Genomic DNA, 23,976 nt, shown 5'->3' with positions numbered 1-23,976 from the left:
TTGTATAGCCTCTTCTAAGTTCGAATCAAGTTCATGGTATTTGGCTGAGCTATGTTTTCTTCGGCCGTCACTTTGCGATGAATAGTTACGGCTTCGTCGACCCTTGATCATCAATGCCAAAATGTTAGACTTATTATGATAAGCAACATAAAGTGTGACGACAACAAACATTAAAAACATAAAATATGGGAAAAAACTGGATTCGGTATCTTCTCTGATCTTCTCGATCTGATCAGCTTCTTATCGACTATGTTTCAGATTATTGTTATCATTATTATTGATGCTATCAATATAAGTGTTCTTGATGTTTTCGCCATTTACAATCTTGTTCATCTTCACGCGCATTGTTTATACGATAAAATGTTCAAAATAATTGATTTAACGGAAATCGAATGAATTTTTACAATTTTGTCATTTAAATTTCAAATAAAAATATAATAATTTTCCTGAACGAATTTTCCAAAAAGAAAAATATTTTATTTGTGGATTGGGCTCAGGAATCTGAAAAAAATAGTTTTCAAGTAGGTAGCTGATACCGTGCATTGCCTTGCATGAGTTATGTGTGTTACAAACAAACAAACCGAAAACGATTCTAAAACTTGATATACATCAAGCCATATTAGAACTTGAACGAAACATTATTTGAAAAAATATTATTTTACTATTATTTACTAAATAAAGCCAATTGCATCCAAATTATTCCAAATGCACTTGGCATAGACATTTTCAATTAATCCTTCACGCAATTCCTTTATATCCATTTTTAAAAAAAAAGAAGAATTCTTTTTATTTAATTTTATAATAAATTTCGTCAGCGTCTTGTTCACAAATAATAACGTCAGAAAATTGATATCATAAGTTTTGTGTCTTGCATTTTGGTTTCGTCACTCGTTATTCACCTCAATAAACGTTTTTTATTTGATACATTATTTACAATTTAAATAAACAGCTTTTTTCTTTATTATTGTTCTGTCAAAAAATGTATGATTCGCTTCTTGTACTAAAATTCCACTGGAAGTTTGACAGATGGTGGAATTTGGTATTGCGCGCGCCATCACAAATGTCATAGTATAACTTCAGCGAAGCCACTCAACCTAACCTCAAAAAGTAACATTCATTCGTGCATGAGAGCAGAAAAATCTTTTTCCTCCGAAAATAATGTAAAGAAAAACAAATAAGACATTTACATTGTAATAAAAAAAATTGTGTGTTTTGTATCTGTGCTACCAAAATTATATTTACAAGAATTGGGTGAGTTTGTGCTGTGTTTGGTTGCTTTGTGAACAAATAAACTAATGCGCATATTTAACACCAAATAGGAGATAATCGCACAGCACGAAATTCGTTTCACACTGCAAAAATGCGACCAGAAAGTTTGGAATTGGAATCAAAATCGCGAACTTCAGTGTCTCAATCAATTTTGCAAAAACTTAGATCGAGTTCACCAAATGGTTCCGGTATGATAAAATATCAACATTTACAATTCATATCAAAACAATAAACTCTTTTTTGACTGTCGTATTTTATTTTTCGTTGTTAGGTGTTGCAATAGCAGAGGAAGAATTTCTCGGAGGTGTAATTCGTGGTGGCCAACTCGCATGGATTGCCATCGGATCGAATCTTGAGGTTTTGTCGCTGAAAACCGGTCAACGAGTCGCCGGACAAACATTTGATGAAAAAAGCAGTGTAACTTGTGTTGCAGAAGTCACAGACAGCGATATTGGTTCATGTTTATTGATCATAGCTGTTCAACGCGTTCACGTCGGTGGATTATTGTATTTGTTTTCGGTGCAAGGATCTCGAATTGTTCATCGCATCAATGTTCTTGATAAAATTACTAGTTGTTGTTTTGTTAGTGATGCTGCGTGTAAACGGAGCTGTCTCGGCGCTTTCAATGGTTGCGCAGCCGTTGGAACTGAAGCCGGAGAAGTGTTTTTGATCGATTTACATTTAAATCGATGCAAAGAAAGTGAGTGTGACAAATACTTAATCAAACTAGACTATGCACTAGTTGAACGTTGAAATGACTCATAGTGAACCAAAAGTTAATACGTTCATTTGATGCTGCAAACGTCTTGTACATTGTTTTCCTATATTCGAATAGTTTGATAATGGCATTTACTTTTAATTTTACAGTAATCTCAAGACAAAAGGCGTTTAGTCCAAATACAGATGAATCTTCGTGCAAAATAGTGGCTGCGCCGATCGATGAAAATGAAATTCGGCTTCAAGTAAATCAAACACGTGTTGAAAATATAAATTTGGGAATTCGTTTGGATTTTTCGGTAGTTGAACAGCCATCGCCAATATCGTCAATACTTTCAATGCCACAAATGCAAATGATTGTCGTCGGTCTTGAAAATGGTTTATTGGCTCTCTTCAATTTGTGTGATTTGAATGCACTTCACTTGGCATATCCACCAGAAATCGATTCGCCTCTGGTAAAATTAACATTCCTCGAACCAGCTGACGATCCAAGGCCATGTGTTTACATTTGGGCATTTCATGCAAACAAAAATAACTTTCCATTTGCTGTGATGCATTCAGTATCGTTCATTTCTAAAACCTATCAGGATGGTGAAAATATTTATGAGACATTCCAATGGTGTCGGCCAGACCTAACAATTCCGATTCATGAACGTGACTCGAAGCCAATCTCATGTCAATCGGTGACCAAAATTGTGTCGGACGAAGAAGACGAACAGTACAGTCTGTGTTTACTTGCATGGACAAATCGAATGTCATCGTTTGTATTGGTTTTCGATTTAAACCAATGGTACAAGGAGCAAATGCCACGAGTGTAAGTATTACAGGGGAAAAAATGTGAATCCAAAATATTCAATTTTTTTTTATTTATTTATAGTTGTGATTGGCGTGATTATCCCAGTTATTTGGCACCGTTCCCAATCGAAGAAGCGGGAGATGCACCGTTGGACATTTGGATGAACCCAAAATCAGTATCCACTTTCAATTCAATTCAACGACCCGAAGAACATTTCTATCCAATTTCGTTGAGTTTTGATTTGATTGAACTAAAAACGACAATCGTTCAGAAGCTGCATTGGGATGGTTTACAAAATAATGCCATTAAAAAGCTAAGCAATACCGGTGCCGTTGCAATTCTAATGCCAGATGAATGTTTTCATGAATTTTTGGAAGCTTCACTAATACCACAGCTCAGCGATCAAAACTATCATGCGAATCCGTCAAAGGTAAATATTTAAAATTTTTGAACGTTTTTTCAACTGTATGACAAACTTTCTTTCCAATATTTCAGCGGATCAAGCAAGAGTTCTTGTTATCGATGGCATTAGAATATAATTGTATGGGCCTTTTGAGACAATGTGCACAACAATGGGCTGATGGCAGTCACATGGGCCGTGGCTCTAGCGAAGGATTAACATTGTCAACTCTCACCGATTGGATTTGGAATCAAGCCACTTTAATCAAAGACCGATGCAATGATCTGTGTGTTTCGCTGTTCGACGACTCAGGAATCACAATCGATTTACGATCACGAAAAATTCTTGCCCATTACTCACGCCAATTGAAATTGTTAGCTGAAATATTGAATATGATTATTACAAGCTATCGCCAGTACATACCCGATGAAATCTTTGATACTCTCACGGCTCAACGTAATTCGATTCGAATGACATCGGAGTATCAAGAAGTTCTTCAGTGGCTACTGAATATGGGATTGTTGCCGGAAATCGTATGGAATCAATTGTCATTGCCTGAATCAAGAAATGATACGTTCACCGCTATTCCATATCCATATCGTATACTCAACAAATTCTATACAGACCAACGACAACGATTCTATGAAAATGATCGCAGTAATATTGCACCGAAAACAAATAGTTGCAAGTGTTTGTACATCGATTCATTCATTGATCGTGAATGCAATTCACATTTGCTGCGAACTGAATGGAACAATGGATTAGGTGATGGCCTATATCCACCGCCATCGTTGCAAGCCATGCTTCGCATTTTACTCATACCGGGCATTTCACTCGAGAATAAATACATGCTGTTTGTTTATCTGTTTTTGGATTTGCACATGGTTTTGGAATCCGAACACTTCAATGTCGTGCAAAATCTCATCAAATTTCCCGCCGTATTCAATTTGAATTCATCTTTGATCAAAACCACACAAGCATTCTGGAATTTGGATCACAATGAATATGAGGTAAGATCACATGTGCATTTGAATAAGACAATTTTTATTAACTTTTTTTTTTTGTTTTTGTTTTTTTTTTGATTGAATAGATTGCATTGAAAGAGCTCATTTCACCACTAACAAGCGATCGATTGATTTCGAAATGGCAACAAGAACTCTTGGTGAATACTTTGCTGATTCGTGATATGCCAAATTTGGCTTTGCAAGCGTTACGCGCACCCGGCCCATCGATCAACACCACACTTCGAATCAAAACCCTACTGGCAAACAATCTAATCACCGAAGCATTTGAATTGCAACGTTCAAAATACGATGAAAAACTTTTATTGGAATTCTTCAAAGGGTGCCATGAACTTAAGAAATGGAACTATGTCCTCGGTCTATCGTTGACTGAGCGCGAGGGTGAAGTTTTGTGCAAATTTTTGAACACATGCGACTCATTGTTGTCGGAAAATTTGCAATTAATCTATTTACTGCAACGAAATAGATATATTGAGGCGCTAATGTACTTGGATGAGTTAAAACATAAGCCACGCACATTAACTATGCATAAAAAATTGGAAAATACACAAGACATGATCATATCATCGTACAAATTGGCAATGAATTCGACAAATCGAAAACTTTGCGATCAATATATGGCGATCAAAAGTCGTTTGGATGTCGATGCGCAACAAAATTGTGAACTAACCAGCCCATTGAGCAGTCAACTCAATCCATACATTGTGGACTCAAATGCAAATGTCGTTGGCAGTGTTTTCCATCGGGCCATTGTGGCCGCCAAACGTACCGGTTTCAATAGTTCGTCACAGAAAAGTCACATACCACTGTTGGGAAATATTCGCATCGAAATCGATCCAGAGGAATTTGATGATGATCACAAACCAATTCATGAGTTAAAACCATATGTTGGCCTCTTGAAGCGACGCAAAGAAAGTTCGTACGAACATAGTTCAGATCCGGATCTAAAACAACCAGCGGCCAAGCGTCAACGTACCGATTCATTTTCAGTGGCCGATTTACCATTGAAGAGACATGCCCCTGGTATAAATAGTTATCTTTTGACTTCGTTAACAAATCAAAGTCACGTCGTGAAAGAACAAAACATGAGCATTCAAGAGTTAGATGACACCATCGATATAGACAATGACCAACCACGTAATTCAATCGGTGAACTGTGCGAAACAGTTAATTTGCTTAGCACACCAGTTGTAAAAAGTAGCCGCCTGGAAAAACAAAGTCGCATCGATAGCCGTTGTCAAACTCCACAAAGTACGCGAAGTATTTTGAAACAACGGCACACCGAAATTGGTTCAACCATATCACGACGCTCAACATCTCCGTCGTTAACAGCGAATTCACGGCGATCGGTTGATTTCAATGCAAAACCATTTTGTTACACAATTCCACCACAAAATGATGAATTCCGATTGGGTGCCATAGAAGAAACAGCAAATGTACAAGAAGATGACGATTCAAATTCATTCAATTCGCCCAATTCAATCAAAGGACGTCGACCAATTCATTCTGCCAAAAATAGCAGTGCATCAAATTCCATCGATGAATTTTATTCGCCGGAAACATCAAAGGTGAACGAAGAGCTTAAAGAAACTAGTCATGAGATTGGAAATGAGAATCTATCGCGCATACCACATCATACTGAAACACCAGTTTTAGATTCACCATCAACTGTTAAACCGAGACGTGGATTAAGATCGAAAACACCTGAAATTCCAATGATGAGTTCAACACGCATTACACGTTCACGTTCCAAATTGAATCTCGAAGATAGTGCCGATTATGACAGTGTAACGGAACAGCCAGTGCTTAATACTTCGACACCAAAGCGAACCGCTCCAAAACGTGCATCGTCTCGATCGTTAAGCAAAAATGTAATTACGTCCAATGCGTTGAAGGTTCAAACCGAAGTCGATAAATCGATTCGAGTTGATGGATCAGAAGACAGTAGATCGGTTGATGGTGGTTCGGCGGTTAAACAACGGAATTTCCTTAAAGATGCATCCGAAATGAGTATGCGAACAACACCAATGGCATATTCAATGGACGAATTGGATGCAACTCATATGAAATATAATCTATTGCAAGATTCATCATCGTTTGCCTCAGAATGCAGCGAAAGTGACATTGTTGAGAAATTGTCTGTGCATGAGGATTCTGTGACGGGACAAATTGATAAATCAGTTGAAGAACAAACTCGAGAAGAAATCCAAGAAGAAACTCAAGATGAAACTCAAGAAGAAATTCACGAAGAGACTGAAGAAGTTCAAGAAAAAATCGAGCAACAACAAATCGAGCCCACTGAGGAGCAATTCAAAGAGCAAAACGAAACGCAAACTGATGAACAATCGATTGCTGATTATTCAATGGAGAGTGTTGAAAATGAGCCAAGCAGCACCCACGTTGCCATCGATAATGAAAGTATTCCAAACGATCCAAGCTCCATCGTAAATGCACAAACAACAATAGAAGTCACTGAAACAACAACAGAGCATGTTGTTATCACTGCAGCTCGTGAGCTTGCACAGAACTATTTGGTCGATAGTTCGACGGGCGTAAGTGAATCCATTTTGCAAAAATTCTCTCGTTATGAACACTGCACGAGTTCATTCTTCGGTGAAAGTGCTAACGCCCAAAATCTGCTCGAAGACAGTTCAATTTGTACACCGCCGGCAATTGCTGAATCGGCAACAAATGCCGACAGTGAAAAAGATGTGGTAAACCTTGATGACATTGACTCGAAGAGCGAAGCATCTTCGAATAATACCATATCAAGCGAGGAAAGTTCTGATAGTGAACTGGAAGGAAATTTAGTTTATGAAGAAAGCGACAATGAAGATGATGAGCCAAACGCTGGACCTGTCGATGTTATTCAAATTTACAGCAGCTCGGAAGATGAAAATAATTCGGTTAATTCATTGGATGACATTCAAATTGCCGATTCACAAGATCCAGAACATCATGATGAGATAGAATACGATATAAATGATGAATTAACCAGCGGTTCACAACCACAAACCAATCAATTTGAACAAATTGATAATTACAATATCATCGAATTGCAATCGGCATCGATAGAAGTCGAAGATTTTATCCCACCAACTGAAACAAGTGCACAAAGTTTGATTAGCCAAGAGCAAGCGATGAATCACATGATTTACGGTGACTTGGGAGTGGTCGATGCTGAAATGTTAGACTTGGACGTACATGGTGATGCATTCGGTTTCGAGATGCATGGCGATCATGGTGATCAAAATCAAGAATCGGCTTATTTGGAAATGGCAAAAACGAGAAGTGAACAAGTGCCACAATTAATACTTGATGAGCCCACAACTTCTGAGCCAATACAACAACCAGATATCAACGATGAACAGATATGCGAACAGACAGTTAACCAAGATCAACCACAAGAGGATATCGTCGATGAAAATGTTACCACTGAAAATAAAACGGAAGCGCCTGTAAGTGAGACCACTGAAAGTACTTCGATTGCTCAAGAACAGAACATTGTTATCGAAGCTTCAGTCGAAGTTCCAGAAACAGATGAAACGAATATTCTCGATAAGGCTGTCATAATCGATGAACCATCTACGATTGAAAGTGACGATGTTACAACAGAGAAACAATCCGATAATATCGAAAGTGAACCAATGGAAAGTACTGCAATGGAAGTAGATGAACCGACAAATATTTTCGATAAAGCTGCTGCTGCGAGTACTTTGGACGTGAGTGAGCCAATAAGTGAAATAGTCGAAAGTTCGTCGCAAAAAGAAGATACACATACAATTGACAGCGACGCAAAACAAGTTCAATCAAACGATGATGCCAAAAAGTCGCCGGAAAAGTTGACTACAAACAATGATAAGGTCAAACAAAAATCACAATTAAGAAGAACAGGTCGTGCTGCTTCTCAACAAGATTTGTCAAAGGACGATGATAAAGATGGGGAAAAAGAACGAATTAATGTGACCGATTCCAAATCGAAAGCACCATCTAAGCAAAAAATGAAAAAAGCCATGTCCCATCAAAATCTCTCGATTATAGACGAAACAGAAGCGAAATCAAATGAAACAATTGGCAAACTGCGCACTAAACGGGCAAAATCACAACAGCCCATCGAACGAAGCTCTGATGATGTGAATCGCTTGAAACGCAGTGTTTCTGAACATAAAGAATTTTCGATTAACATCAAAAGAATTGAAACTGAAGCTGGAAAAAGTAAAGACAACTCGGAAAATCAACAGCAAACTGTTGATGAAGCACAACCAGAAGATTCGAAACGGAAGAAACGTGGCGCATCACAACAAAAGGATGTGCCAGTCAAAGTGAAGTCGGAAGAAGAACCGAGTACCTCAAAGGCAGCAACTTCAAAACGCACCAAAACAAAATCAAACATCGATTTAGATCTTGGTGATAAATTCGATGCGGAAGAAAAACCAATTCGTCGACTTCGTAAAGCGACATCAAATCAAAATCTCACGGAATTAGTTGAAAGTCAACCCGATGAAACAACAGTCAAAAGTGGTAAATTGCCGAGCAGAAAGAGGACAGAGTCAACCGATTTCGGCGATAAACTTGATGCGGAAGAAAAACCAACTCGTCGACTTCGTAAAGCGACATCAAACCAAAGTCTCACGGAATTGGTTGAAAGTCAACCCGATGAAATAACAGCCAAAAGTAAATCGCCGAGCAGAAAGAGGACAGAATCAACCGATCTTGGCGACAAATTTGATGCAGAAGAAAAGCTAAGTCGTCGACTTCGTAAAGCGACATCAAATCAAAATCTCTCTGAATTGGTTGGAAATCAAGCCGATGAAACAACAGTCAAAAGTGGTAAATCGTCGAGCAGAAAGAGGACAGAATCAATTGATCTTGGCGATAAATTCGATGCGGAAGAAAAACCAAATCGTCGACTTCGTAAAGCGACATCAAACCAAAGTCTCTCTGAATTGGTTGAAAATCAAGCCGATGAAATTACGGCCAAAAAAGGTAAATCAACTGGTCCACGTCGAGCTCAATCGCATCAAAGCTTGTCCAGTATCTCGGATGAAGGTCAACCAGAAGAGGACACAAAACGACGCAGTAAACGAACTAAATCGGTATCAATGCAAGACATCAGTATTCAATCAACGTCACGCACAACGAAACGGGTAGCATCGCAGCAACGATTAGACGACATTGATGAAAAAGAAGAATTAAAAGTCCAAAAACGTAAAAAGACGAAATCAGAATCAACCGATTCAGATTCGGAGCTTGGTGATAAATTTGATGAGAATGAAAGTTCAACGAGTCGACGACTTCGAAAGGCTGTGTCACATCAAACACTTTCAAGCATCGAAGAACGCTCAGAAGATTCACCGATCAAAAAAGGTAAAACGCAAAGCAAAAAAGAGCTAAAAACATCAAGAATGACACGACGTGCAACCTCAACTCAAAGTATAACCAGTGCTATTGAAGACGAAGCCCGGGATACCGAAGCACCGAAAACTCGGTCGAGAAAAAGAATAAAATCAGATTCCTCCGATAAAGTTGAAGAAAATCCAGAAACCGAAACAAAAACTCGATCACGTCGTGCTCCATCGGAAACAAAGCAATCACCGAAAGGCGACGATAAAAAGGAATCACGTAAAACATCAACACGATCAAGTAAAAAAGACGACGATACACATTCGGAAGCCTCTTCAATTGTTTCAACGCGTAGTCGTAAGACAGCTGCAAATACAGACGACGAAACATCATCGGTAAAATCGAGCCGAGTTCGTGGCGCTAGATCAGCATCAGTTTTACCGGCCATTGCTGAAGATGAAAATCAAGCAACAAGCACTTTGTCTCAGGACTATTTGGAAAACAGTCGTTTGACACGTTCACAACGAGCCACAATCGAAAAATATGCAAAACTCAAGGAGAAAATTTCGGTAAATGAAACAACATCAGAGCGGAAAACACGCAAAACAAAGGCAGATAATACCGTTGAAGAACAACAACTTGGTTCCGATCACAGTGATTCGGAATCGGTGACATCGCATAAAAGTACTGCGTCGAAAGTATCGAAAAAATCGAAAACATCCGAAGCCTCATCGTCGCAACGAACGACACGTCAACGTGCACAAAAGAAATAACCACATATTGTTTGAGAAACAAACTCATAAAAATTAAGACTCAAATTGTTTGAAATATGTAGATTTACTTTTCATGAAAAAAAAAAAAAAAAACGTTTTCTGTTTGTTAATGAATTTGAAATGATACCATATGTTCTTTCTTTCTTAAAAAAAAACAACAAATTTACATAAGTGCCAAATTGCTGTTCATTTTTGCAAACTTTCGCTTCATTTTGCACATTTTCTTTGTTAAAAAGTTGATTGAAAATTCAAATAAACTAATTAGAAATAATCAATTTGTAATTTTTCAAAGGGGAGTTTTTCTATTAGTTAAATAAATAAATAAAATCGATTAAATTGAAGAGCCTTCACTTAATAATTAAAATATTGAATTTTACATTGAAATGGTCAACACCTTTTCTTCGTAATGGATCAAGGGTCCATCATAAATGAATGGTAAGTTATAAGACACGCGTTTTGTGTAAATTTTTTAGTTCATCTATTTCTTTTGTATTTGTAGCAATAAAGATAAATCAAAAGATTCGAGAATATCTCTGACGTTAATTTATTACAATTTATTCAATTATGTTTGATAGTATGTTATCAGACTAAAAATTGCTACAAAAGCATTTTTTCTATTAAGAAAAAGTAAAAAAGCATGATCATAAAATCGAAGACGACGTCGGTTTTCAACGTTTAGAATAATTTTAAATGAAATTTAATTATAAATTACATATTTTCAACATTATGTAGACAATTTTTGACTTTCAGTTGAAAACTCACTGTTCATTGGCTATGACGTTTGTTGCAACCAGCAACTATAATGTGCAATGTCTAAATTTAGTCCAAGTAGACTTAGATTCGGCTATGGACATGGCTTCGCCCCGAACCTATGAATTTTGAAGATAGTTTGCTTGAAATCAATAAATCGAAGTCATAACGATGTTGCCTATAAATTCATGTATTCGTTGTCACGTTTACAAACAATTAATTGCCAATAAAAAAACTATCTTTAAAAATCTATCAGTTTCAGGATATTTTTTTGAAATTGAAGCGTGACACATTTCTTCACGATTAGCCTTGTCAGAAAGTTTGCTTTTTGTTGTTAATAGCTATATTATATAATTATAATATAATTTGTTAATAACCAATTTATGCAATGCTAGTTGTGGGAATACCGACCCATTGTGCAAGAAGTTCAATTCTAGTATGAATAAAGACGATATTTAATTGGAAAAATGTATTCACCATGCAATCATGAGTATGCAATCATGAGTATTAAGGGACGTTGTTTTTCTCAATAAACTTGGTACACACACAATTCGATTTACAAATTATTTAAATGGATTGATGAATCTCTACAAATCAAGTTTAGAATATCTAGTCATAAACCATCAGGTTCAAAAGTCGTGATTTCAAGTATACAATTTTATATTGTTTTATTAGCGAAACTTAGTGATAAAATTTTATAACGTTATATATTAATGCAAACAGTTCCATTCGAAAACCTGCCAAACATTATATATTATTTATCTATTTTATTGAAAGTGTCAAAATAGGGCTTTTTTGCTTTGAAAAAAAAAGTTGAGTTCAAATTTCTCGGTATTAATATTTTAAATAATCAATATACGATATTTAAGACTGAAAGTATATAAAAAGAGTGCATCGATGAATGGATACATTTCAAAAATTGTGCACAGCTGTGTGTACTCTTTAGAGTTCTTTATTACTCACACATAATAAACTTCTCAAAAAAACAATCAAAATATATAATTATAAGATACTCGTGTTGTAAATTTTTTTGAGGGGATTTCCCTCTTCTTTTTTAGGCAATAAAGATAAATAAAATAATCCAATTACGATTGCGTACTAGTATGTTAGTTAGTTTGTATTGTATGCGATGATTCGAGTATATATAAACGTTACCTTAAGCTAAAAAAATTAGAATAGCCTAGACAAGAAGTCGATTCGCAACAAAGATTTAAACACAAAATTATTGCAAAGTTTGTATTAAAAGTGCACTAATATTTATGGATTAAAAATATATTTTTTCAATAATTTTTTATTTAAAAAATGTTTTTCAGATGAAAATTGAAATTATCTGCGCACTGGCGATTGCAGTGACATTGGTTGCAGCTAGAGAATTAAATACAAATAGTCTAACGTTTATCAAGAATGCAGAAGGATGGAGAAGTTGCGCGTATTTGGACTCTGCTCGAAAATGGACCATCGGTTATGGACATTTAATCAAGCCTAGTGATGGTCTTACGAAAAGCAAAACAACGTGCATTTCGGAAGCACAAGGCGAGCAATATCTTAAATCTGATATCAAAACTGCCACCAATTGTATTGATCGACTTGTGAAAAAACCACTTACGGATAATCAATATGGTGCACTTACTTCGTGGGCATACAATGTTGGTTGTGGTAACGCTGCGGATTCCACTTTAGTCAGAAAATTAAATCAAGGAGCCAACGCAGCCGAAGTATGCAGCCAACTAAAGATGTGGAGAAAAGCTGACGGAAAGGTAAATCAGGGCCTGGTTAATCGTCGTAACGCCGAATGTGAACTTTATTCGTCTTAAATGGATTAGAGAAAAATACTTTCCCCTTACACACTAGTTGTGTGCGGAAAAGTGAAAATAGAATTACATCTACAATCTTCTATTTAAACATAATCAATTGATTTAGCTATATTAAAATAATTAAATCAGCTATAATATATTGGATTGTTAGAAACTCTAAAACATGCCTAAAAATCATTTGTTTTCTTTTTTTGTATTGAAATAAATTTATTTATCGTAAGTCGATAAACAATTTTGTCAAAAAATTGCAACTATTGATATTCATAAATAATCAATATTCCATTTTAAGTACTATCCGAGTCGACTTCAACTAAACATTGCGTATTCACTAGTTCCATTTTCAGAAACAGACATCAACATTGAAACTAACTGGGTGATTAAAACAATCATAAATATCAATTTTCTGTGATTTTTTCTGAGAAATACATATATTTTATTTATTCATACATTAAAAATAAACGTGCATCTTATCAGACGACACACTGTTATCAAAACAGTTAATTTGTTTACAGTACTCTCAAAATGTCAAAAGAACATGTTTTTGGCGTTTGCAGCAAATTTGAATAGTTTAACACAATTGTGTGGGTTCATATCTCTTAAACGCACTCTTTTTCTTATATATGTATATTAACACAATTATGTGACACTACTCACTACTCACACAGTCATAAAGAAAATCCTGCAAAACCAAACACATAATCATTTGGCTATTTTGACTTTTGAAATGTTGGAAACAATAAAAACAGATGATTCATCTGTAAATATAAGGCGACTATAATGACACATGAAGCAAGAAAGTTTGTAATTCAACACGAAATTATTGCTAAGTAAGTATTTAAAAGAAACGTATTCTAGATGCAAAATTCAGTTTTAAAAGTATGCATTTTTACACAGTAGATTACAGATATGGACTTGAATGCAGAAAGTCTTAATTTAATTAAAGAAGTAGAAGGATGGAGGGCTTGTGCATATAAAGATGTTGCCGGAAAATTAACAATTGGCTATGGACATTTAATCGTGCCTGGTGATGATTTAGACGCAAACTCATGTATAACAAAAGAAAAAGGCGAGCAACTTCTTAAATCTGATATCAAAACCGCAACTGATTGCATTAAGCGCCTTGTGAAAATACCACTTACGAACAATGAATTTGGTGCACTTACTTCATGGGCATACAATGTTGGCTGTGGTAACGTTGCATCATCAACTTTAATTAGAAAATTAAATGAAGGCAAGAAAAATGAAGTGTGCACCGAACTGAAGAAATGGAATATAGCTGGTGGAAAAGTGAATCAGGGACTGAATAATCGCCGTAACAAGGAATGCAACCTGTTTTCGTCATAAATCGACACTAATACAGACACATGAATATTGAAAAAGATTCATTAAATGTCATGTTCCAATGTATTTTGTTAAATGTTAATAAAGATACACTTTTTTTCAAATTTGCAAGTTTTGATTTTTAATAATGAATCATTTAATAGGTAACAGTTGAACATGGAAAATTCGATCAAATGAAGATACACAACATCATTACAATCATGATTATAATCATAAGATGCGCATTTTTGGGGGATTTCCCTTCCCTTTTTTAAAAGTACAAAAATATGTATATTACAAAACTGTCATAAATGCTTTGATCAGACTTTTCGGTTCGTCTCGTAATTTACATTCAAGTAAGTTATTTTAAGTAAGATGACAAATTGCTTTCAAAACAGTTGTTTTATTTTCAATTGAAATGCAAATAATTTAATTACAAAATTTAATGATAAAATTGAAATGTAAATTATGCATTTTTCTACGCAAACCATGATAACTATTGTCTGGATATTATTCGACCATATATAAACGATACTTCAAGCGATTCGGTTCACATATTCGCTATAGCCCTAAGTTCAAGAGAAAGTCGCCACAGAGTGAGTATTGAAAATAAATAACTTTTTTAATTGTCATATTAGATTACAAAAGTTCTGTAATTTTTTATAAGATGAAAACTCACATTTCCGCTTGCACACTGGTAATTGCAGTGACCGTGGTTGCAGCCAGAGATTTAAATGCAAAAAGTCTTAATTTAATTAAAGAAGTAGAAGGATGGAGGGCTTGTACATATAAAGACGTTGCCAATAAATTAACAATCGGTTATGGACATCTAATTGTGTCAAGAGATGGCTTCAAAGCGGGATCGTGCATTTCGAAAGAACAAGGCGAACAACTTCTTAAATCTGATATCAAAACGGCCACTAATTGTATTGGTCGACTTGTGAAAAAACCACTTACGGATAATCAATTTGGTGCACTTACTTCGTGGGCATACAATGTTGGTTGTGGTAACGCTGCGTCTTCCACTTTAGTTAGAAAATTAAATGAAGGCAACAAAAATGTAGTATGCAGCCAACTAAAGACGTGGAGAAAAGCTGGTGGAAAGGTAAATCAGGGCCTGATTAATCGTCGTTACAAAGAATGCAAACTGTTCTCTTCATAATCGCATTGAATTAAAAATTGAAAGAAAAAAAAACTAATAAAATATTGAAAAGGATTTAATAAAGGTAATTATGACACATTGCGCAAACAATATAAAGATAAAACATGTGAATCAATATGTGTATGTGATAAGATATTTCGATTCTTTAATTAAAAAATTTAATTTAAAATTGAAAAGCAGATGATGCAATTAAACAATTTAATGATGATATTAAAATGTAAATAGTGTAAGCAGATAACACGAACTGGTGCTCGATGTATAATAATATCCACATTGTACCATATTTATTTATTTATCTGAAACAAAAAAAAAATGTTATCAACGTGTTCCGTTCGTAAAAACTGGTTAACTTTAATGAACAAAAATACTGCGTTTCGTCTATTTTTTGTTATTCACTGCAAATTCTGCCTCGACAGTCTGCAGTGATCACTGATCACTTTACACACTGTATCAATTGAAAGGTCATCATATGAAAAAAGAAACAAATATTCATTGTTGAACAGTGCAAGAGTTTATTGTGTATTTCTTATGTAGATCGAAAGATTCAGTTAATTAGAGTCTACAACAATCTATGGAAGAAGAAAAAATATAGAAGAAAATTGATCTGTTGTTATTTATTTTGAAGATAGACATGTGTTTCAGCGAATCGAACGCCATTCGATTCACGTTGTAATGTATTATGATCAATCTGTTGAACCAAGGTCCAAGCTCTGTATTCTAGCTCTTTTGTATAATGCATTACTTTGTCCAGGAAAAATGTGTAAGTTTGATAGAATAACAATGCTGTAGAGAGCACGGACAATGGTGAATTCGTTTATTCGTGAAAGTATAAATAAACGTTAATAATAGTTTTTATTTTATCACAAATACTACCGAAATTCGGATTCGCAGCTCAAATCTTGAACTGATGTCAAATTAAAAAAATTAAGAAAAACAACACGCACACAGCTAAGGCATGGCAAACAGTAGAGTCACAGTCAATTTACTCAATTATTTCTGCTGCATACAATTAATTTACAGTGGAATTAATGTAAAATGTTCATTTTTTTAAATACAAATTTAAAGCAAAAAACAAAAATAAATAACATAAAAAGTGAAAAAAGGAGAAATACAAAGCAATCGAATTGGTTCAAAATGTTGTTGTTTCCTTCGAGTAAATATTTTGTAGTAATTTAATAAATATTAGTTGCTATAGATGAAGTCATTTCGATACATTCAAAAGAACGTATTATCTTCCAGGTTTCCTTTTAATAATGTCTTTCTCCGTTTTTCTTTTGTTTTTTTATAGATCTATCTAGCGTTTTCGTATTTTGCATAAGATTATCGAGAACACGTAGTAGTGTTTCAAACGAACTGTTAATATTTCGAGCTATTTTTTTTTGTCTTTACCATGTTTTGGTTTAAAAAGAAAATAATTGTTTGAGATAGTTAGATATTTAACTACATTTTGAGCAGATAGTAATTATTTGCACGAGTCTTATTGCTGTAGGAGTAGTATCCACACTTTGCATTCGCTAGGGAAGTATTTGTCGACTAAATATGTTTCTCATTTAAACAATATAGATTGAAATCACTTGAACTCCTTTTCACGACATGCTAACACCCAGCGCTTGGCTGGTGTATTCATAAGTGACATAACTTATCGAAACGGCGGGCAGCACTTTGATGAAATTCGGAATGATACCGCGATATAGTCCAGGGATGCCCTCTGTTTCGATGATGTGTTTAAAGATGGTAGTCATCGTTTGCTCCCGCGGACGTACAACTGATTGCGTATTGTTGTTGATAACTTGAGCCTGTAGTCTAGTTCGGACAAGTGCCAATGGATATGAGCATAGCTAAAAATAACAAATCACATATTAGCCCAAGCATTAAAAATCGATGAAAGTGTTAACTTCCGTTTATATCAATACTTACTTGACCGATACTACTTGACACAGTACCACAACCAAGTAAAACCATAAAACTAGGTCGTTCGTCATCACTTTCGTGTTTCTTTAAATACTTCCGCTTGAGAGTTTCATAAACAGCCAGATCGATCCCAGCGTAGGGTACAATGCCTAATAGCCGAAAGTATTTAAAAATACATTGTTTCAATTGCTGATTTAATATGCGAGTAAAATGACAATGAAATTACCTAAAATATTAGGACAATAGCCTCTATAAAAACTTCGGATGCCTTCATTTGTATAGATCTTTAACGCCGCATCAGAAATACCCTTGTATTGGCCGGTTTTTCTTAAAGCTAAGCGGGTCTTCAATACTTCTAAAGGATAAATAATTGTTTGAGACACACCACCAGCACATGCACCGGCTACAAATCTGAATTGAAAATTAATTATGTTAAAAATCTGTCAAATAAAATAGATGTGGCTTACCTTTCATAGATGCTAAGTTGTTTCTGTTCATTTTGTCTGATGAGTCGTTTAACCTTTTCGTACACGGCAAATTTAAGCGCTGATTCGGGTGCAATTTTCATAACATTGATGCCATTACCACGCCAAAAACTCCGCACACCACCTTCATTTAATAAATATCTAAAACTATCGACAATTCGAACTCGATTCGTTTGAACTTGTAAAAAGACTTTTAATCTATCTAATGGCGCTGTGCAGGTACGCGAAACGGCACCGGCCACTGCACCGGCCGCCAAATGTCTCCAACCGCTTGCGATTTGAGGCACATACACGTCTTCACCAACATCGAGATAGGTAGAATGTCGCCAAAAGTTGATGATGTGATGAATGTCAAGGGATGGTGCTAAAAGCAAAAAATCTCTCCATTCGTCATAGCTAATGATTAATGTATCATTTTGGTCAACACGTTTTAGGAGTTGTAATGCTTCGTTGTCATCAATTTCGATTCCCAGCTCTTTAAATCCAATTATCAAATCATTCAAATTCACTTTGCCATCCTTATCTTTATCCAAATGTGTGAAATGTAGCAACAGATTCTTTTCGTGTTCGCGAACATAATGAATAAATTCGGCTAAATTTACATGACCACGGTTCGTTGTGTCTGTTTGTCGTAAAAATGTTTCAGCATATTGCTGGGATAAATGAATGTCCTTGAGTGCTTCAGACAAATCATGAATATCAATTTGACCATTGCCTTTGAAACAAAAAATAAAAATAAAATTGAATCGATTTATCAATAAAACTTTATTTGCGTTTAATTTCATACCGTTGCGATCCAATTGACTGAACAACATTTCGTATCTCTTTTCAGCCGCAAGTGGCAGCTCATGCAGATAATGCACCTGATGATTACTTATGTTTGTGTGATGGTGACCAGCTGTGTTTACATTTTTACCGCTTTCAGTCTGCAATTTTTCGCCAACGTCGTGACATTTTTTGATAATTTCGTCGGCAGATGACGATGACATCTATATAGAAATGCAAACATTAGCGTACAAAGTTCGAAAAATGTTCAATCACAAATTGTTAAAAAAAATGCGATAAATGGCAATTGACACGAGTAATATTTTATATGCGTAAGCGATAAACAATGAAAAATATATGGATTTATTGTCATTTTAAATAATTGAGTCAAAAAAATACAGACAAATGCGAGTGAAAAAGTCGCAAATGTCTCTAAATGAGTATTCCATTAGGTAACTTATTCTTTATTGTGCCACTTTCTCTCTCTCTCCCTCTTTCTCTTTCTATGTATTATGTATATATTCAATGCCAATGAGCAATGTGAGAACTACGCCAAATGCCAAAAACACAATACATTGCGATACACAACGATATACACAAATTTGTATCGTATTTATAGGCCAAGCATGTGAGTATAACTATTTGCCATATTTGCACACACATTTATACTGACTCATTTGAAAACGATTTCATTCACTTGGCTGGGCACACAAACAATCCGATCATTTTCACTTTCGCTTAATCGCCAATAAAATACATTATTTTAATTTTTTTCTATGTTGAGATTCTTACCACGGATGACATCACGGCAATTTCACAAGCAAATAGACATTTAAAAAAATTTTTTAATAAAATGTTTACACTTTAATGTATGTCTTTAACGTTGAATGTGCGAATAGAAATCGTTTGTGTTTTAATTAGTTTTTATTTTGTTTCGTTTTCTCTATTAGCAAAAATTATGTTAATGATTTAAATAAAATGTTGAAGTTTTGTTGCTTTCAAACGGGATATTTTCAATGAAAATTCAAATTCACGGCCACAATAATACCGGTAAACAATGCCTAAACATAAATATTGATTGAAAAGTTACGATTTTCACAGCACTTTGGGTCAGCATAATCACTTTTGACGGAATACATGAGCCAACATCGAATCAAAGCTAGGCAATCCATCAAATTAGTATCAAAAAGAGAAATGGGAAAATTATGTTACTCGTGTACGAAGTGACAGCTGGAAGACTGTCAAACCACGAAGAAGTTTTTATCGATGGCGAATTCGCTCAATACGAAGCAACTTGCCAGTGTCATGATAAAACATTTGATAGGTTTTCTTTGGCGTATTCCAATGATGTTTCACATTGAAAGGTTTTATGTTGCGAAATGATACTTGAAATCTGTTGATACTTCATATTAAAATGAGAGAAAATAGAAAAAAAGAAAAAAATTAATTCGATAATAAACATAAAAAAAAAGATTATTTTTGACATAAAATAAAAAAATCAAACGTTCAAGTTTTATGATGACGATCGTAAAAGATCATTAGTATATAACAAGTGTAGAAACAAAAGAAAGAATTAATAAAAAATGCTCCGAAATAGTGGGTTCAAAGTAAAAAATGTTTTAATGATTTTATATCATAGAAAAATCCTTTTAACTGAATACTTAAATTTACCCATCTAGAACAAATTCAAAGTAAACAAGAATTCCCGAGATAAAGAACGACAAGAGTGAATCACCTGTCAAAATTTTATAGTTTTTATCCGACTCTAAAAGTTTATGGTTATTGTTGTTGTATCGTCCCGATGATGTAAACGCATTATTGTTTGTTTTTAATTGTTTTCAATTCATATTTACTAAATTAATTTTGTCTATCTCTACCGTCGAACACATTGCAAATCTATTATCATTTGAATTAATTTCAATGCACTATTTAAAAACGTATTTTGTTAATGAACATTTTGATTTATATTTCCACAAGAAATAGTACACTATAAAAAGTGGGGAAAAGTGAGGATATTTTTGGGAAAACAAATTTTGTGTTTCAGTTATCAACTGTAAGTTTTGCATTTTGTATATAATACTCCCTGAAGCAACGAAATTTTGTCTGTTAATGCATTATTATGTGCTTTTAGATTGGTAAAAAAATGTCTGCGAATGATTGGACGCGAGTACTCGATGATATGTTGTCAAACATTGAACACAAGGCGACAATATCCTTACAAACTATAAAAAGCAGCTTTGAGAAATCAGGTGAATCATTTCATCAAGCACATCAAAAATATTGACTGCAACGTGCAATGGATAGGTAATTGACTCTCCACTTCTTTTTTTGTATTCAATTTCTTCTAGTTAACGGCTAATATGATAATTTTTTGTTCATATATTTTTAAGGTTGAATGAAGTTTATTCCAAATTTAAATCTGAAATGTCATTCGATAAGAGTGGAAACATTCAGATGAATCACCCAACACAAGGTCCCAAACGTTCAGAGAGACTCCTTTTGTAAATGTAATTAAAACTGAGAATGATGAAAACGGTGATCAACCTTCAGATGGAGAGATTCCGAATGTCGAACCAAAAGAGGAAGATATGGAAAATGATGAACGTGTCAAAATCGTCATGAACGTGTCAAAATCGAAAAAGACGAAAATTGTAACAATGAAAACATTGACAAGGGTGTAAAGCGTACACCTCACCGAAATTATGCCCCATAAGATACTGTATAAAATGCAAAATCAAAGCAAATATCCTTGTAACTTTTGCTAGAACTGAAGCTATTCAAGTTTAATTGAAAAAAGTCACCGTTTTATATTTCTCTTTTTTCTATAAAAGTAGAAAATTACCACAGTTATGTTAATAATGTATTTTGCGATCATGATAAAAATATTCAAAATAAATGAAATTATTTTTGTAAAATAGATAATGTTGAAAACATCATTTTAAAGTAATTACATTTCGTTATTAGGTTAACTTGAAATTGGTAAGTTTTCATAAAACGACAATCAATTAAGCTAAATAAACACATTTTTCACATTGAACGTTTTGATGTCATCTTGAAGTACAATGATTTGTAACATAATTCAATATTTGTCCAGGTATGAAATACTATGGGATCCGCTTTTGTTTGAATATGTACCAAATATGAGTTGTACGTATACATGCGCTGTATTTGTGACCAGTATGGATAAAAATGCAAGTTTTATACTGATAGCGTTAGTAGAATCGTAGAAAAAGAGAAAAAAATTCCACAAAAATGTCTTCGTTTTTTTTTACCATCACCATTTTATTAGTGCTCACAAAATGTTTTCTCGCTCCTAACACATTTCTTGCATACTTATTACTTAATTTAGATCCAAAGTCCACAAATAATAAACGGATACAATGGGTCATATAAGGGTCTGTATTTGCCAAATGACTTTTGTTGCAATTTGTATGCTTTATTCGTTGCAATAAATAAATTCTAAATCTTCAAAGATAATTAAAAGTGAAAAAAGAGATGTTCAGTTAGTCTTACGGAATTTGTCGTTCTAAAAACAACTCGAGAAATTCAAGTGAATTGAAAAAACACTCAACTGTTTTTTGTTGTATTCCATCAATTTTGACTAATGTTATTGACCATATTGCTTTTATCTGCTAACGTACAAAAATCTTCTCTTCAAATTCAGTGGAAAAACTGTTGAAAAATGCCGACGAATAATTGGACGCGAGAATTAGAAAAAATGTTGAATGGTATTGAACGCCAAGCGACATTTTCGTTGCAAAATATAAGCAATTTTTGTGAACAATCAGGTCAATCTTTCCATCAAGCAGATTGGAAATACTGTCTAGATCGTGCTAAGGATAGGTAATTTACTCTCGCTTTTTCGTTTTAATTTTGGAGTTTAATTTGTTCTAAATGAGAGGTGACGTATATGATAATTTCTTTTTTATTATAATTGTTTAGGTTGAAGGAGATTTATTCCAAATTTAAAAGTGACACGTCATTCGATAAAAGTCGAAATGGAAGTATTCAAAGATCAAAAAATTCTTCGGTAAGATCTTCAATTTCAAGCGGAAAAAACGGTTTGAACACGATCATTGAAATTAGTGATGATGAAACGGCTAACACAACGGAAGTAATTGGTGAGATTGCTCTTAGTGATGTTGATCATGAGATTAAAACTGAGAATGATGAAAACGGTGATCAACCTTCAGACGGAGAGATACCAAATGTTGAGCCAAAAGAAGAAGATGAAATGGAAAATGAGGAGATTCCCATAGTTCGTATTCCAGCCAATCAACTGATGGTCGTTTGTAGCCCTGAACGTGTTAAAATCGAAAAAGACGAAAATTGTAACAAAGACAAGGGTATCAAACGTGAACGATCAAATTCACCGAATACCTCAATTGAAAGTGATGAGAACAACCGTACAAATGCTAATAATCCATATAGAAACAGATTACGAGCATCGAAGAAAAATACGATCCGAGAAAGGGGTGATAAAAGAAATGCAAAAGTGACCAACGAAGAGGATAACAATTTAGATTACAATGTTTCAGAAGCTGTTAGTGAAGTAAATGCAGCTAAAAATGTGGCAAGTTGTCAAATGACTCTTGATAAATGGGTTTTCCAAAATAATAAGGGGAAAGAAAACAAGGAAAAAGAACAGTTTAATGGAGAAGCAGGTGGACAAAACAAAAAGAAGAAATCGAATATTCAGCGATCAAATAACAAAATTGGAGCAGTCTCGAAACCTGGCAATACTCAAACTCACGAAGGAAAAAAACTGCATCAATGTGATCAATGTCAGAAGCGATTCGTAAAAAGATGTAATCTTAAAACTCATATGATGACACACACTGGAGAAAAACCGTATCAATGTAATCATTGTTTGAAACGATTTCGTCTTAAGAGTTATCTCAACGATCACATTCGAGCTCACACGGGAGACAAACGATATCAATGTGATCTTTGCGAAAAACGATTTATTAAGAAAAGCAAACTCGATAGGCATATTCGAACTCATACCGGAGAGAAACCGCAACAATGTGACCTTTGTACCAAACGATTCGGAACAAAATGTGAACTTAAAAGACACATGAGGACTCATAAAGATGATCTGTTCCACTGTTCCGGTTGTTTTCGTGGATTTTCGCAAATCACAGAGAAAGAGGCACACGAAAGAGATTGTAAAACACGTCGATTCGAGTGCTATATTTGTAACAGAGATGAAAATAAGAAAAAGTATGTTACCACTGGAAAGAATGCAATAGTGAATCATATGAGAACGCATACTGGAGATAAACCACATCAATGCAGTCAATGTCAGAGACGATTCAATTGCTTATCTAATTTGCTTCGGCATAAGAAGAGTCATACTGGAGTAAAACCGCATAAATGCGATCACTGCCATAAGCGATTCACCGATAAAAAAGGTCTGAAAAGGCATGTGAGAACTCATCAAACTAAT

At 34.6% G+C, this 23,976-nt stretch overlaps 4 protein-coding genes and 1 long non-coding RNA gene across 5 annotated transcripts in view; 4 read left to right on the top strand and 1 right to left on the bottom strand.

Moving 5' to 3' along the window:
* The first annotated feature begins 1,108 nt into the window (after window positions 1-1,108).
* Window positions 1,109-10,610, top strand: LOC116350628 (protein ELYS). The gene is made up of 7 exons (XM_031782477.1): window positions 1,109-1,251; window positions 1,320-1,457; window positions 1,541-1,969; window positions 2,137-2,800; window positions 2,864-3,212; window positions 3,278-4,192; window positions 4,273-10,610. The coding sequence occupies exons 2-7, from the start codon at window positions 1,361-1,363 to the stop codon at window positions 10,318-10,320; spliced, it is 8,502 nt and encodes a 2,833-aa protein (XP_031638337.1). The 5' UTR covers window positions 1,109-1,251; window positions 1,320-1,360; the 3' UTR covers window positions 10,321-10,610.
* Window positions 10,611-12,167: 1,557 nt separating this feature from the next.
* LOC116350797 lies at window positions 12,168-13,046 on the top strand. Its single transcript, XR_004202052.1, has 2 exons — window positions 12,168-12,302; window positions 12,384-13,046. It is a non-coding gene; the product is annotated as an uncharacterized LOC116350797 (long non-coding RNA).
* A 1,669-nt stretch (window positions 13,047-14,715) lies between these two features.
* Window positions 14,716-15,389, top strand: LOC116350899 (lysozyme RrrD-like). Its single transcript, XM_031782884.1, has 2 exons — window positions 14,716-14,800; window positions 14,912-15,389. Coding segments are annotated over exons 1-2 (456 nt in total). The 5' UTR covers window positions 14,716-14,799; the 3' UTR covers window positions 15,367-15,389.
* Window positions 15,390-15,854: 465 nt separating this feature from the next.
* LOC116350655 (calcium-binding mitochondrial carrier protein SCaMC-3-like) lies at window positions 15,855-19,756 on the bottom strand. Its single transcript, XM_031782524.1, has 6 exons — window positions 19,320-19,756; window positions 18,550-18,751; window positions 17,745-18,477; window positions 17,504-17,688; window positions 17,284-17,426; window positions 15,855-17,204 (listed from the first exon to the last, which is right to left on the bottom strand). Exons 1-6 carry the CDS (start codon window positions 19,329-19,331, stop codon window positions 16,953-16,955), a joined length of 1,527 nt encoding a protein of 508 aa, XP_031638384.1. The 5' UTR covers window positions 19,332-19,756; the 3' UTR covers window positions 15,855-16,952.
* Window positions 19,757-22,209: 2,453 nt separating this feature from the next.
* LOC116350932 (zinc finger protein 37-like) overlaps window positions 22,210-23,976 on the top strand; it is a 3,600-nt gene continuing 1,833 nt past the window's right edge. The window contains exons 1-2 of the mRNA XM_031782941.1: window positions 22,210-22,370; window positions 22,470-23,941. Coding sequence (XP_031638801.1) covers window positions 22,210-22,370; window positions 22,470-23,941 — 1,633 coding nt within the window. The remainder of the gene's footprint in view (window positions 22,371-22,469; window positions 23,942-23,976) is intronic.

Source organism: Contarinia nasturtii, unplaced genomic scaffold (genome assembly GCF_009176525.2).
Source record: "Contarinia nasturtii isolate CC-2019 unplaced genomic scaffold, AAFC_CNas_1.1 Cnas_scaffold_4311, whole genome shotgun sequence".
Lineage (NCBI taxonomy): Eukaryota > Metazoa > Arthropoda > Insecta > Diptera > Cecidomyiidae > Contarinia > Contarinia nasturtii.
This window is presented reverse-complemented; position numbering and strand designations above follow the sequence as displayed.